The sequence below is a fragment of the Pristiophorus japonicus genome, chromosome 6, assembly GCF_044704955.1.
Source record: "Pristiophorus japonicus isolate sPriJap1 chromosome 6, sPriJap1.hap1, whole genome shotgun sequence".
Lineage (NCBI taxonomy): Eukaryota > Metazoa > Chordata > Chondrichthyes > Pristiophoridae > Pristiophorus > Pristiophorus japonicus.
Genome location: NC_091982.1, coordinates 10,543,977 through 10,560,072, shown reverse-complemented (window position 1 = coordinate 10,560,072; position 16,096 = coordinate 10,543,977). Strand labels below are relative to the sequence as shown.

The window sequence follows — 16,096 nt, the reverse complement described above, 5'->3', positions numbered from 1 at the left end:
CAGGCTGTCAAGCCAGAAAAAAGCTCAAGAACAAAAACTGGGAAAGGCAGAAAACCTAACAATCACCTGTATAAAGTATACCATTGCATATTGATATGTGTGTATAAATGGGGCACTATTTAGTAAATGTGTATAAAATCCTTAACAATATTACACACAAAGGGAGGCTATTCAGTCCCTGGCCCACTGCTATTTCCTTAACTGGAGCTATCTGCTCTGCCTCTAGTCGCTGCCTCAATAGCCATCAGCACTAAAGCAATTCCTAGCCTCTGTTTAGAACTAATTTCTGCTAACTTTCCCCTTCATTCTTCGGGTGATAATCCTCATACTTTCTTCCTCACAGCTCGTCATGTTCCCAGTTTGGTATAAACAAACATAAATATAATTTCTCCCATGACCAAATCATTTATATAAATAGAGGTCCCTAGGCCACACTATTAACCACATCTTGCCCATATTTAAGCATCTATTTACTTCATCTATTTGATTTCTGTCCTCAGCCACCTCTCTATGTGGCTATGTTTCCTTTAATAGCAAGTAACTTAATTCCTTTTAGCTATATACTCTATGATTTCCTCAAAAAATTAAATTATGTTGGTCAAACATGATTTGCCCTTTACAACTCCATGCTGACTGTGCTTGATTAACCCATGTCTTTCTAAGTATTCACTAATTTCATCCCATATTATAAATTTTAGCTGGAAGATTTTCCACCTTGGCGATTTTGACAGGACGGAAAATCATGAGCTTGGGTTGCACAGTTTGCCCAATATGTATTCTGGTCATGTGCCATGAATGTCAAAGTGGAAAATCTCCTTTAAAAAATTTCCCCCAAAAGCTCAGGTAAGACTAATTGGTCTGTGGTTTCTTGGCTTATCCTTTTCCTTTTTCTCCAACAGTGTAAGATTTTCCAAAATACTTTTGGAAAATTATGGTTAGTGGCTCCGCTACCTCCTCCTCAGCCTGCTCAGTACTCGGGGATACCTACCATCTGGGCATCATCATGACTTTTATATTTGTACTTCTGTTAACTTTTTTTGTTTACTGTCCATTCAAATATTTATCTCCAATAGTGGCTGTTTCATATCCCCTTCAGTTACTTCTATAGTGCCACTTTTACTTCCCTCTGTAAACTTAAGCATCTTTCCCATTTCTTGATCCTAAAGTACAAGATAACTCCCTTCATCTCTGCATTGTCCCACCCTAACCTTTTACTTCTTATATGCTTATGAAAGCCCTTGCTATTTCCCTTCTTTCATTCTCTCTTTTATCCTTCTTAATTTCCTTTTTATCTTTGTCGTTGTCATCTAAGGGTTTATCTGTTGGAGGACGTTGCTGCTACCAGTTTCTTCCAGCTGTTACGGTTCAGGGCTTTCAGTTGTGCCTCATTGGCAGTAAGGTCCATACTGTTGCCATGCCATCTTGTTTTGGGTCTGCTTCTCAGCCTCTTCCAGGTTGGTGGTGAGTGCTCTGGCAGAGTCCGATTTGGGGTTGTGTATGAGGTGTCCATAGCAGAGGAGTAACGATCAATCAACCGGGACAGCAGTGGTTGATTAGTCAGCTTGCGTACTGACTCAGTTAACGTTCTATTCTGAGGCTTAATCTTTAGTGGTGTCTCAAGCGATTTAGAATTGAATCCATTGATGCTTATTTATTACTTTGGTGCATACCCACATTTCTGAGCCATATTTAACTATGGATATTACCAATGCATTGTAGAGCCTTACTTTGAGACTACGACTTATGTACAATCTCAATATATGTGATAGAGAATTCTTTGCAAAGCTTGTAAGTGCAATGTGCCTGCGGCAGTCAAAAAACCATTGCAGGAAATCATGTAAGCTCATTAAAAACAGAAAATGCTGGAAAGACTCAGCAGATGAGGTAGCATCTGTGGAGAGATAAATCGAGTTAACATTTCAGGTCGACGACCTTTCATCAGTTCTGAAACGTTAACTCTGTTTCTCTCTCCACAGATGCTGCCTGACCTGCTGAGTGTTTCCAGCCTTTTCTGTTTTTATTTCAGATTTCCAGCATCCGCATTATTTTGCTTTTATGTTAGCTATATAAATGAATTGTGTCACTGATTCCATTGCATCATGATGGATCATCGTCTATTACGAAGTTAACTGGAATAATATTGCATCATAGTATCTTGTTCCAGCTCACCTGAAGACCAAGTCTAGATGACTCTTGGTCAAAGATTCATTGGACTTTGGTGAGCATGTCCACAGTTTCAACCAAGGCTGCTATGTCAGTGGCAAAGTCTAGATCTGTATACATATAGTCATTGGCTAGGCTGGTCCCACAGCCACTTTTTTCTGTTGTTGACTTCATGATGTAGTCAGCACCTGGCAAGAATAAGGTTGGGGTTTGAACACAGCCCTGATGTAATCTGGTATTAAATTCAAAAGGTTCAGAAGTTTTCTGTCAATACAGACCCAGCTGCTTGTATGGCCTCTCGGATTAATTATATAATTTTAATAGTGTTATCTATAGATTGTAACAGGAGCTATTGGCACTCTCTCTATTCAGTGAGTCAAAAACTTTTTTCAAATTGATGTCGGCAACATATAGTGGCTCCTTGTATTTGTGTTGTTTGGCTGCCACCTGCTGTAGTGTAAATATTTGTTCAATGATGGACCTTTTCTCTGTGAAGCCAGCCTGTTCTTTGCAGTATTTGTCTCTGAGGGTTCATGATACGAACAAGTATCCCTTTTCTATTATGCATATTTCTCAGTTTTCTTCTATATTATTCTCCCTAAATTTAAATCCTCACTTTGGTCTTACCTCTCTATTTAACATTGGAACTCAAACTTTTGGTACATTCCACTTACTCCTATTCAGAATGTGTTTCACTTTTACTGTATCCAACACATAGTTAAATTTCTCCCACTGCTGCACTGACTTTTGATCTGCCATTTGTTCCATCCAATTAATCTGGGCGAGATCCACATTTGTGCCACTGAAATTAGCCAATTTCTAGTACAGCATCTTTAACTTTTTGTTTATCGATTTTCAGTGTGACCCTAATTAGGTTATGATCACTACTTCCCAAGTGTTCTCCTGTCTCAGGAAACTTACTTATTCTGCTTCATTACTCAGAAATAGATCTCGCACTGCATTTCTCCTTCTTGGGCTTATTGATTAAGGAAGTAGTCCTGGTTGCATCCTGATGTCTCAATTTTTAACCACGAATGTTTGTCTTATCTCCGTCTATCATAGAATAGCTACAGTTCCCCATTATTTTAGTTCTATTCCTACTGCAAATTACTCTCAGTTTCATACAGATTTCTTCTTTGGATACTTTTGCTATATTTGGTGATCTAGCATTTACTTCCAATATCGTAACACGTCCCTTATTATTTCTGAATTTAACCCAAACTTTGTCCAATCACTACCATTAATAAAAACTTTTTTTAATTGGCTGTATTCATGTCTTAATTAACTGTCAATTCTCCTTTTTTCTTGTAAATCTCTGCTTAAAACGTTATAGTTGGGAATATTTACTTCTCAATCACACCCCAGCTGAAGCCAAGTTTCTGTCAAGGCCATCATGTCCTTCCATTCTAATTAATGCCTGTAGTTCCACATCTTTATTTCTAGTGCATTGCACATTGGCATATAAACACTGCGACCCTGATCCATACGTACTCCTCAGGGCATTTTCCCTTTTATTTATTTTCTTCCTGAATAAGGCAAGTGAAGTGAAGGATAATAATAAAATGCTTTTTTAGTTATATTAAGAGAAAAAAAAGGGATAGAATGGAGCAATTGAAAATGGGATTGGCCGAGGGCACGACAATTGATGCTACACAGGCTGAAAAGTGCTAAATATGGTTTATGCCTCAATTTTTACCAAGGAGGTGACAGGTAACCTGTTTGAACTGGAAAGGAAACTACAGGGTGTTGCAGAGGTAAGTTGTGACACTATTCACATTACTGCTAGCACTGATGCCAAACAGCTGTGCAAACTTAAGGTGAATAAATCTGAGGGATCGGATAAGATGCATCCAAGGATCCTTAAGGAAATAAGGGAACAAATTTCAGGAACTCTGGCACGAATCATTGAGAAATCACTAAATACTAGAGAGGTGCCTGGGGACTGGAGAAAGGCTGACGTTACTCCTATGTTTTAAAAAAAAGGTAGAAAAAGTGAGCTGAGAAACTACAGACTAGTGAGTTTGATGTGCATTGTGGGTAAAGTTATGGAAACCCTTATTAAAAATAAGATGATGGAGCATCTAGATCGAAATAAAATCATAAAAGATAGCCAATATGGCTTCTTGACAATCTAACTTACTGGTTTTCTTTGAGGGTGTGACAAAGGAGCTTGATAGGGGTAAGCAGTGGATGTGGTGGTCTTGGATTTCAGTAAGTCCTTTGATACAGTTCTTCTAGAAAGGCTGGTACTGAAAATAAAGAAACCGGGAATCAGTGCAAATATTTCACAATGGCTACGTAATTTGAGCATAGTGTTCAGGGATTGTCATCAGCCTGGAGGAGTGTTACCACAGGGGCCTGTTTTGGGACCTCTTGCTTAATATGTTCATAAATGATCTGGAGCTGGAAGTCACAAGCACAATGGTGAAGTTTGCAGATGATACAAACTAATGAAGGTTGTAGACTCCAATACTGAACAGAATAAACTTCGGAAGACTTTGAATATAATTGGGAACTGAGCAGACTGGTTTGGGAAGATAAAATTCAATATAGAGAAATGCAAAATGCTTTACTTGGGGACAAAAATGAAAAGAAAATAATGTGCATGGAAAATTAAAGTTCTGGGGGTTCCTGATTAACAAAAGAATGAAACTATCGCAACAGCGAGTAAAGCAAACCAGATGTTGGAATGCAGTAAATGGTGAAACAGGTCTGGGAGCAGAAATAGTAAGGTTAATCCAGCGACTTTATAAATTATTGGTGCAACCCACTTAGAATACTGGGTACAGTTCTGGTCGCCAAAGTACAAAAAAGATATTACAGCTTTTGAAAAGATATAGTAGCGAGTAAACAGAATGATTGAAGGATTGGATTATGAGTGATTTTTTTAAATTATTCGTTCTGGAATGTGGGTGTCACTGGCAAGGCCAGCATTTATTGCCCTTGAGAAGGTGGTGGTGAGCCGCCTTCTTGAACTGCTACTGTCCTTGTGGTGAAGGTACTCCTGCAGTGCTGTTAGGGAGGGAGTTCCAGGATTTTAACCCAGCGACGATGAAGGAACGTCGATATACATCCAAGTCTGGATGATATGTGACTTGGAGGGGAACTTGCAGGTGATGATGCTCCCATGCGCCTGCTGCCCTTGTCCTTCTAGGTGGTAGAGGTCAGGGGTTTGAGAGGTGCTGCCGAAGAAGCCTTGGTGAGTTGCTGCAGTGCATCTTCTAGATGGTACTCACTGCTGGTGCGCTGGTGGTGGAGGGAGTAAATGTTTAAGGTGGTGGATGGGGTGCTAATCAAGCAGGCTGGTTTGTCCTGGATGATGTCGAGCTTCTTGAGTGTTGTTGGAGCTGCACTCATCCAGGCACGTGGAGACTATTCCATCACACTCCTGACTTGTGCCTCGTAGATGGTAGAAAGGCTTGGGGATTCGCCACAGAATACCCAGCCTGTGACCTGCTCTTGTTGCCACAGTATTTATGTGGCTGGTCCAATTACCTTTCTGATCAATGGTGACGCCCCCCCCCAGGAAGTTGATGGTGGGGTATTCGGCGATGGCAATGCTGTTGAATAGCAAGAGGAGGTGGTTAGACCGTCACTTGTTGGAGATAGTCACTTGTGTGGCGCGAATGTTACTTGCCACTTATCAACCCAAGGCTGAATGTCGTCCAGGTCTTGCTGTATGCGGGCATGGACTGCTCCATTATCTGAGGAGTTACGAATGGCACTGAACACTGCAATCATCAGCGCACATCCCCACTTCAGACCTTATGATTGAGGGAAGGTCACTGATGAAGCAGCTGAAGATGGTTGGGCCGAGGACAATGCCCTGAGGAACTCTTGCAGTGATGTCCTGGGGCTGGGTTGATTGACCTCCAACAACCACAAGTATCTTTCTTTGTGCTAGGTATACCTCCAGCAGTGGAGAGTTTTTCCCCCTGATTCCCATTGACTTCAATTTTACGAGAGCACCTTGATGCCACAGTCAAATGCTGCCTTGATGTCAAGGACAGACACTCTCACCTCACCTCTGGAATTCAGCTCTTTCGTCCATATTTGGACCAAGGCTGTAATGAGGTCTGGAGATGAGTGGTCCAGGCGGAACCCAAACTGAGCATCAGTGAGCAGGTTATTGGTGAGTAAATGTCGCTTGATAGCACTGTCAATGACAGCTTCCATCATTTTGCTGCTGATTGAGAATAGTCTGATGGGGTGGTAATTGGCCGGATTGGATTTGTCCTACTTTTTGTGGACAGGACATACCTGGGCAGTTTTCCATATTGTTGGGTAGATGCCAGTGTTGTAGCTGTACTGGAACAGCTTGGCTAAAGGCACGGCTAGTTCTGGAGCACAAGTCTTCAGCACGACAGCCGGGATGTTGTCGTAGTCTATAGCCTTTGCTGTATCCAGTGCGCTCAGCCGCTTCTTGATATCACGTGGAGTGAATCAAATTGGCTGAAGACTGACTTCTGTGATGGTGGGAACCTCAGGAGGAGGCCAATATGGACCATCCACTCGGCACTTCTGGCTAAAGATGGTTGAAAATGCCTCAGCCTTGTCTTTTGCACTTGCGTGCTGGGCTCTGCCATCATTGAGGATGGGGTTATTCATCCCTCCTCCCTCCCGTTAGTTGTTTAATTGTCCACCACCATTCACCATTATGTAAATTGGCAAGCTCACATTGGAAAAGAAAAGGTGAGAGATGATAGGATTAATCTTTATAGGATTCCAAAGGGACTAGATAATGTAGACCATGACATAATGTTGTCCAAAACAATAGAACCAGAGGACATGGCCAGCACTTGAGAGAGGGTAAATTCAAAAAATATCTGTTTAAACTTTGGCCCCAATATTTGCAGGGAGGGTGTGGTGGAGGCTGAAAACAATTGAAGAACACAGCAAGGCCAGGGGTGTGTAGGTCCTGCCGAACTTAATGGCAGGATCTCATTATCATTTTTTTGTTCCATTTCCCGCCCGGCAGCCGACCAAATTGACAGCCGGCGGGAAAAGCAGTGGTCTAGAAAACTTGAGAATGTGTGTTTACAGTGAGTGTGGTGAAACTGAATGCATAATACTGCATTGATTATGGACAGTTTGCTTTAAAATTCAACTTTTTAAATAATGTGGAAAGACAATCTCTTTCAGCCTCATGAATTTTCTGAATAGAACATAAAACAAAAGCTGCAACATACTATATTACTATTACTATGATGTGTTCCAAGATTGAGATGATGTTCAATGGTGGATGGTTGCCCTGGAGTCTTAGATACCTGAGGTGACTCACTTCTCTGGGTAGCTGCTATCCCAGAGGAAGCAACTTGTGGCAGCCTGTCACTTGCAGCAGGAGGGAGTGCTGGGCCCATGTCTGATGCCCCCCCATGTGAAAGCATTGGGAGGGAAATTAAGAAAGAAAGACATTGGCCCGTAATTTGTGGTCAGCAGCAAAGTAAAGGCATTAGCCACTGGCCCTGAAGTAAGCCTCCCACAAAGATCGCGCGATCTCTGTGTCAAGAAGTTTTAGCTTTTCAGTTGAGCTCAGTGTAAGTTAATGGGGATTCCCAGTGTGAGCTACTGTGATGTCAACAAGCTGTCTAAGCAACCAATCACAATGCAGAATTCTCACAGACCACGAAACAGGAAGTGAAGAAGTTGCTTTCATTCAGACTTTTTGCACTCCCGCAAAAGTTATCGCCTCCCTCGGGGCGTTATGCAATTTATAGCCCAAAGATTTTGTCAGTGTCACTGATTTCCCTGATGGGGTGGCAGCCACAACATAGCTAGTGTCAGAGCAGTGAATGATTGACCGCAGCTTCAGGATTCCTGTGTTAGGATGCGCATGCACTAAATCCTGAAGTAACAATCAGTTTCGATGGGGCAACAACAATGAACGCTGTTCATTTGCTGTTATTACTCACTATAAATTCGGGCCAATGGCATTTCACTCACTCACTCCCTTAGCTCACTCTTGCTGGGATCAGTTTCTGAGGTGTTACTGGTTGGTGTCATCATAGACCAAACAATGCCAATTAGGTCTTGGAAACCATGTTCAAAGCATATATTGCAGCATTGTTAGCTGCTACTTCCAAACCTACCAATGTTCTTAGAAGCTTTTCCAGGTGTCTTGATGCTGCAGCAATCTCCCAGGCTGTCACAGTCTCCAGGAAGTTCTTCAGGACATGAGAATCTTCCTGGAGGTGTGGGTAGTCAACTCCTCCAAAATCTATCATCTCAAATATATTTACATAAGTTATCTCCACTGCTTCCATATGGGATCAATGCTCCCAAATCAATAAACTTGAAATGTCCGAGCCCTTAAGCCCCTAAGTCTGAGTCTCTGAGCTTCTCTGTCAAGGGCAGCTCTCCTCGCTCGATAGAGGAACAACCCTTCAGATTAATTCCTCACTGATAGTTCTCTCTGTGCTGGTGCCTGCGCAGATAAGATGCCAGGACAGAGTTAGTGTGGACAAGGGAGCAGCATGGCTCTGGCGTGCATGGGAATCATTGGAGTGCCTGGCCTCTTCTTCCAAGGCTCCCCCTATAATGTGAAACACAGAAGAGCTTGGTTAGCTGTCCACACACTGACATTTATCCTTGAAGAAATAGCAGATGAGTGTAAGCACATGAAATTGAAACTATGTAAGATGAGCCTTGCCCAGCCTTTACCAACTTTCCCTTGCCAGCTCATCTCTAACTGCACCCTCTTCTATTGGCTTTCCTGCCCACAGTGCTCAATAGATTGTCTCTCCTGGCCCTCTGTTCTGAAAGCAGCACTTCCAAGGATCCTTTGGAAAATCTGGAAGCCTTTCCAGCTGCTGTTGCTTCTGTCATCGTAGGCAGTCCCTCGGGATCGAGGAAGACTTGCTTCCACTCTTAGCATCAGTTCTTAGGTGGCTGTACAGTCCAATACGAGAACCACAGTCCTTGTCACAGGTGGGACAGACAGTGGTTGAAGGAAAGGGTGGGCGGGGAGTCTGGTTTGCCGCACGCTCCTTCCGCTGCCTGCGTTTGATTTCTGCATGCTCTCGGCGATGATATTCGAGGAGTTCAGCGCCCTCCCGGATGCACTTCCTCCACTTAGGGCGGTCTATGGCCAAGGACTCCCAGGTGTCAGTGGGGATGTCGCACTTTATCAGAGAGGCTTTGAGGGTGTCCTTGTAACGTTTCCTCTGCCCGCCTTTGGCTCGTTTGCCGTGGACAAGTTCCGAGTAGAGCGCTTGCTTTGGGAGTCTCGTGTCTGGCATGCAAACTATGTGGCCTGCCCAGCAGAGCTGATCAAGTGGTCAGTGCTTCAATGCTGGGGATGTTGGCCTGGACAAGGACGCTAATGTTTGTGTGTCTGTCCTCCCAGGGGATTTGCACGATCTTGCAGAGACATCGCTGGTTGTATTTCTCCAGCGACTTGAGGTGTCTACTCTACATGGTCCACGTCTCTGAGCCATACAGGAGGGCGGGTATTACTATGGCCCTGTAGACCATGAGTTTGGTGACAGTTTTGAGAGACTGATCTTCAAACACTCTTTTCCTCAGGCGGCTGAAGGCTGCACTGACGCACTGGAGGCGGTGTTGGATCTCGTCATCAATGCCTGCTCTTGTTGATAGGAGGCTCCCGAGATAGGGGAAGTGGTCCACGTTGTCCAGGGCCACGCACCTTGCTGAGAAGTGATGTTGACTTTTAGAAACTAGGAACTGGGGGGAGTAAATGAATTTGGGTGTTCATGTACATAAATCACTAAAGGCTAGTGCAAGCTGTAAAAAATAATCAAAAAGGCAAATGGAATGTTAGGGCTGGATTTTACCAACCTCGGCAGGTCCGTGGCGGGCGACGTTGATGGCGGGTCCCGGCCTTGTTGCTGGCTCCAGCCGGCTATGTAAACTGATTCCCGGGATGGCAGGACTGACATATGAGGAGAGACTGGATCGACTGGGCCTGTATTCACTGGAGTTTAGAAGGATGAGAGGGGATCTCATAGAAACATATAAAACTCTTGACGGGACTGGACAGGTTAGATGCAGGAAGAATGTTCCCGATGTTGATGAAGTCCAGAACCAGGGGTCACAGTCTAAGTATAAGGGGTAAGCCATTTAGGACCGAGATGAGGAGAAACTTCTTCACTCAGAGAGTTGTGAACCTGTGGAATTCTCTACCGCAGAGAGTTGTTGATGCCAGTTCATTAGATGTATTCAAGAGGGAGTTAGATATGGTCCTTATGGCTAAAGGGACCAAGGGGTATGGAAAGAAAGCAGGAAAGGGGTACGGAGGTGAATGATCAGCCATGATCTTATTGAATGGTGGTGCAGGCTTGAAGGGCCGAATAGCCGACTCCTGCACCTATTTTCTATGTTTCTATGATATTCCCCTGATGGGGCTTGTTAGGCCTGCCCAGCGCGTTTGCCAGCCAATTGAAGGAAACGGGTCTGATGAAGTCATTTGATGACGTGTTGTCAGCTGATTTGCTTAAAAGGACCACGCGCAAATTAATTTTGACATTTGTGCTGTCAGTGTTCTAGTGCATTGAGGTGCTGCAAACACTGACAAGCACTGCACAAAGGTGCTCAGCTGCACCCAGGCTATCCCATGATTCCCTCCAAATGCTTTTGGAGGGAGTCACAGCATGCAGGGAGGTTCTCTTCTCTTCCAATGGGCGGAAGAGACCTCCCCAGGAGACCAATGCAGCCTGGTTGCACATTGCACATGAGGACACAAGCAGGGATGTCAACAGTAAGACCAGACTGCAGTGGCACAAACCTTTCAATGATCTTAGTAGATCATGAAGTGTTACTGCAAAGCCACACTCAAACTCATCCTGCTGTGACACTCATCACATCCCCATCATTCTGCCTTCCCTACCCAACTCCTGAACATCCTTATTCACACCAACTTACCTTGCACCTCCACCTATCCCTCTCTATCTGGATTATCACTTCCCAATCTCACTAGCCACCCCACACACTCAACCTCTTCCTACTCCAATATTACCAACTAACAACACACAAGGATAGGCACTTATATGTTTTAGCAATGTTCATGTGAAGTTTCTGTTAATGTGCTGTCAAACATTGAAATCTTTATTTTCAACACTTTGCCTTCTTGGACAGATTTATGTGCACTTTTGGAAATGGCTTAATGAGTTGCAGTGAATGGTGAGACATAATGGTACTCCCTGCAATGGTGATGAGCGTGAAAGAAGTGCATTGTAGGGATGCTTTATGGTGTTGGTGTGGGGTGGTGCCATCTTGGTGCATCATGTGGCAGCCAGGGTGTACAGCGTCAAGTGATGTAAATCTGGCCAAACCTGGCGTCCAAGGCAACAATGTGGTCAGGTGCTGATGTCCTGTGTCCTGTGCAGCATCAAGTGATTGCTGAGAAGTTTGGTGATGTTGCTGCTGCTGGTGTGCCTGGTGCTGCTGGTGTGGGGGATGATCATGGTAGGATTCTGAAGACCAATAGAGAGCGATTCAAGGGCACCAATGCTGATGGAATAAATGGCAGATGAAGTAGAGATGATACTAAAATCGGCTGTGTGGTTGATAATGAAGAAGAAAGCTGCGGACTGCAGGAAGATATCAATCAACTGGTCAGGTGGGCAGAAGAGTGGCAAATGGAATTTAATCTAGAGAAGTGTGATGTAATGCATTTGGGGAGGGCTAACAAGGAAAGGGAATACACAGTAAATGGTAGGATACTGAGAAGTGTAGAGGAACAAAGGGACCTTGGAGTGCATGTCCACAGATCCCTGAAAGTAGCAGGCCAGGTAGATAAGGTGGTTAAGAAGGTATATGAAATGCTTACATTTATTAGCCGATGAATAGAATACAAGAGCAGGGTGGGGGGGTTATACTTGACCTGTATAAAACACTGGTTAGGCCACAGCTGGATAACTGCATGCAGTTCTGTTCACCGGAAGGACATGATTTCACTCAAAAGGGTACAAAGGAGATTTACGAGGATGTTGCCGAGAGTGGAGAATCTAAGCTATGAGGACAGATTAGATAGGCTGGATTTGTTTTCATTGGAACAGAGGAGGCTGAGGGGAGACCTCATTGAAGTGTATAAAGTTATGAGGGGCCTAGATATAGTGGATAGAAAGGACCTATTTCCCTTAGCAGAGGGGTCAGCAACCAGAGGGCATAAATTTAAAGTAATTGGTAGAAGGTTTCGAGGGGATTTGAGGGAAAATTTCTTCTTGCAGAGGGTTGTGGGAGTCTAGAACTCACTGTCTGAAAGGGTGGTAGAGGCAGAAACGCTCACCACATTTAAAAAGTACTTGGATGTGCACCTGAAGTGCCGTAACCTGCAGGGTTAAGGATCTAGAGCTGGAAAGTGGGATTGGGCTGGATAGCCTCTTGTTGGCCGGCATGGACACAATGGGGCCGAAATGGCCTCCTCCCATGCTGTAAACTTCTATGAGGGGATAAGGGGTTATGGGGAGCGGGCGGGGAAGTGGAGCTGAGTCCATGATCAGATATCAGATCAGCCATGATCTTATTGAATGGCGGAGCAGGCTCGAGGGGCCGTATGGCCTACTCCTGTTCCTATTTCTTATGTTCTTATGATTCTATGGCAGAAGAGATCTGTCAATGTTGGGAGAAGTAATGAGGTCAGACTTGATGGAGACTTGTGTAAAGACTTGCAGCATTCTGAATCTGTGGTGGAAATGCAGTTTAGAGAAGCTGGTGCCTAAGGGAACATTTCTCAATCAGCTGGGTGCTTTGACTTGATATTTGAAGCTGTTAACTGATCAGCTGAAACAATGGCAAGTGATGTCCCGCCTCAGCTTCACTGACGAGATCTAGGCACAGCGGGAAACCGATGGGCGACCTGTCAAATTCAAAAAGCATTGGTAAGTGGCTGTAAACAAGCCATCAATTATTTTAATTGCCTACCCCGCCGCTGCGTGTTGTGTCTGCTCTGTGCTAACAGACCTGTCATAAAGGCACATGGCGGTGGTTGCACAGCGGGATCCTGACCCGCTGGGGGGAAAAAACATTTTCCCACCCGACCAACCACTATTCGCGCCCATTGACCCCCCCCCCGGCAGAATCCAGCCCTTAGCGTTTATCTCAATGGGGGTAGAATACAAAGGGGTGGAAGCTAATGCTACAGTAATATAGAGCTCTCGTCAGACCTCACCTGCATCTCAGGAAATATATACTGGCCTTGGAGCAGGTGCAGTGCAGATTCACCAGAATTATACCAGGGCTTATAAGGTTAAATTATGAGGACAAGTTGCATAAACTGGGCTTGTATTCCATTGAGTATAGAAGATTAAGGGGTGATCTAATTGATAAAAGGATTCAATAGGATAGATAGAGTGGGAGAAGCTAATTCCTGTAATGGGGAAATCCAGAAAAAGGGGATAACTTCCAGCTGAAGGTCGGAAATATCATTGATACTGAACTACCTTGTGGGCTTTCATGCTAAGCAATTGAAGAACTTTGAAACAGTGTGAGGGGGAGGTGATTATAAGTGGCTGGCTTGCTTAATGCTGTTCATTGTTGAAGGGTGTGGCAGGCTCCTTTTATCTTGGTTGACTTGATAAGGTCATTAAACTTCTTTCTGCACTGGACTGTCATGCTTGGGGGATGGAGCATGTGGTGTCTACCGATACGCTCGAGGCCTTCCGTGACCGATAGGCACCGGAGGGACTGGGGTGCATCATTACCACAAGGAACAGAATTTTAATTTGATTTGTTAAGGTTCCCTTTAACGGTTTTTGTGGTGTTCTGGTGGTTGTGCCCTTTTAACAAGGGGGCACATGTTTGAACTGTATTCTTTAAAAGAGTTGTCATGCTTGGGGTGGCACTGACTATTCTGACCACCTCCTTCCATTACTGTTGGGAGACTCTCCCTTGGACCGAGCAGTGCTCCATGTAAAAGGGTCTCTGTTCTCCTGCAGAACTTTGTTTCAGTAAAAATGATGATGATGTGTTTGGCCCTTGTTGTAGCTTTAATTCCCAACTCCCAATAGGTAATTTCCCAACTTCCAATAGGTAATTTCCCCATCAAAGGCATTCCAAAATATTAAAATGAGCCTTGATCCTGGAAATTATAGTGGGTTGGCATTCATGACAAAGAACTCTACCTTACTTCCAGTAGGGCTCATCTTCAGTTGGAAAATCTAGACTATTGTCAACAAGAATTACCTACCTTCCATTCCAGGACTAATTCAACCTATATTAGTAAAAGCACTCATATTTCATTCCAAAGTTGGAGGCAGACTAAATGGTGTTTTCTCCCCTCTTGAATACTTTTATCTTCTTTTGTTCAAAAGTGATTGTCACAAATGAGTTTTAGGGTCCTACCTGGAAATGTTTAGGTTAGAGAAATCAATACTAATTTTTCTTTATGGGTATTGTACTAACAGAATCCAATCATCAACTTCCCGTGTTTGTATTTTTATGTAGAGATCTGACCACTATGATGAAGACAATCTGCTAATCAATCGTTATCCATCGAACTGGAGTGCCATCGTGGATATGCCTGAGCTCATACAGATAAAGGAGAAAAATATGTCTGAAGTTGAGAACATTTGCAGCTATGTATCACATGTGCATACATCCTGCCCAGAGGTCAGTGTCACCTTTTCCTTTCTGTATGTATGTGGTATTGTCAAAAGTTAGAGAGTAAGATGGGACATGGTGGCGCAGTGGGTAAGAGACTGTCCTTTTACCATTTGGACCTAAGTTCAATGCAGCCCAGACATAGGAAATGCAGTCTTTCATAAAATGTGTTTGTTGCAGTCTCAATCTGGTTTCCAGTGTGTGGTTGAAATTAGCAGTCTTACCAAGGGAACACACAAAGATGGCCATTGTGGGAAACAAAAATGTTACATTGTTGTAGTAAAATATAGTGTTAAGGCATGTGTTGGAGTAGAGTAAGTATTACTCTGGATCTGTCCCTTCTGTACCTCACCCAGGAATGCTTGGTGGGTCAATGTATATGGAGCTTTACACAAGAACGTATGAAAAGTCAAGGACAAGGTTGGGGTCATTGAAGTCCATCCCTCCAGCATCTTCATTATCACATTTTGAGCATTTTGTATGTTCAACTTTTATTCTGGACCATCCCCTGCATTATGACCCAGTTCAGTACTTTCCCTGGGGTTTATATCCCAGAACATCCCCTGTATTATAACCCAGTACAGCACATTCCCCAGAATCTGATACTGACAGTAATCTGTCCTCTGTGTTAATGTCGGTCCTGGTATAATAAACTAAATGGCCTCCCATGAAACTGAAAGTAAACGATTGTATAGTCTGGAACAGGAGCACAGATGGTAAAATAGGGCTGATGAGTGAACATTAACCAGACAGACGGCTCCAATCTCTGACCTGCAGAGCTCTCTCCTGCTCTCTGCTGAGTTACAAACCGTTACGGTTACATTTTAAAGTCACTCCCTGTATTATATAAAATATTCGAGCTGAACATCCATGCTGTCAGAGCCCTGTCCTGAATAGAGCGCCGTTCACTCAGTAACAGAGTCGACCCCTGTAACCCGGCAAACGATCCTGTTTCTTACTGCCACTCGTAGTTCGGCCCACGCCACCTGTCACAAGAGGCAAACTAACCTGCCATTCGGTATCCCCGGATTAATGGCAGGGATTGGAAGTTAACCTGAATGTGAACACTCTGGTCCCACCTCCTCTCCAATCCTCACTGGTTCATTTTTACAGTCTGCAATTTATCAGAGATCTATTTCAAAGAATAATTGATCAGTGTTTCGCGAAACTCCTGGAATGTCTCCCTGGAGGTCTGTGGACCCTTATTTGAGAACCACTGACTTAGAAAACCTGGCAACAGATGTGACTGTTATCATGCATTGACTTAGAACAGATGTGACTGGTTTATTGTCCAGATTACTGCTTGTTACTGGCCAGTCCTAATCCTCATTTAGCAACCTTTGTTTTAGCTGTAGCAGAATGATTGGAGTGAAGA

The 16,096-nt window shown here is 43.9% G+C and overlaps 1 protein-coding gene across 1 annotated transcript in view; it reads left to right on the top strand.

The window, feature by feature from the left end:
• dlg3 (discs, large homolog 3 (Drosophila)) overlaps window positions 1-16,096 on the top strand; it is a 779,594-nt gene that overhangs the window by 285,248 nt on the left and 478,250 nt on the right. Inside the window, exon 4 of the mRNA XM_070882612.1 lies at window positions 14,566-14,730. Within this exon, the coding sequence (XP_070738713.1) occupies window positions 14,566-14,730 (165 nt within the window). The remainder of the gene's footprint in view (window positions 1-14,565; window positions 14,731-16,096) is intronic.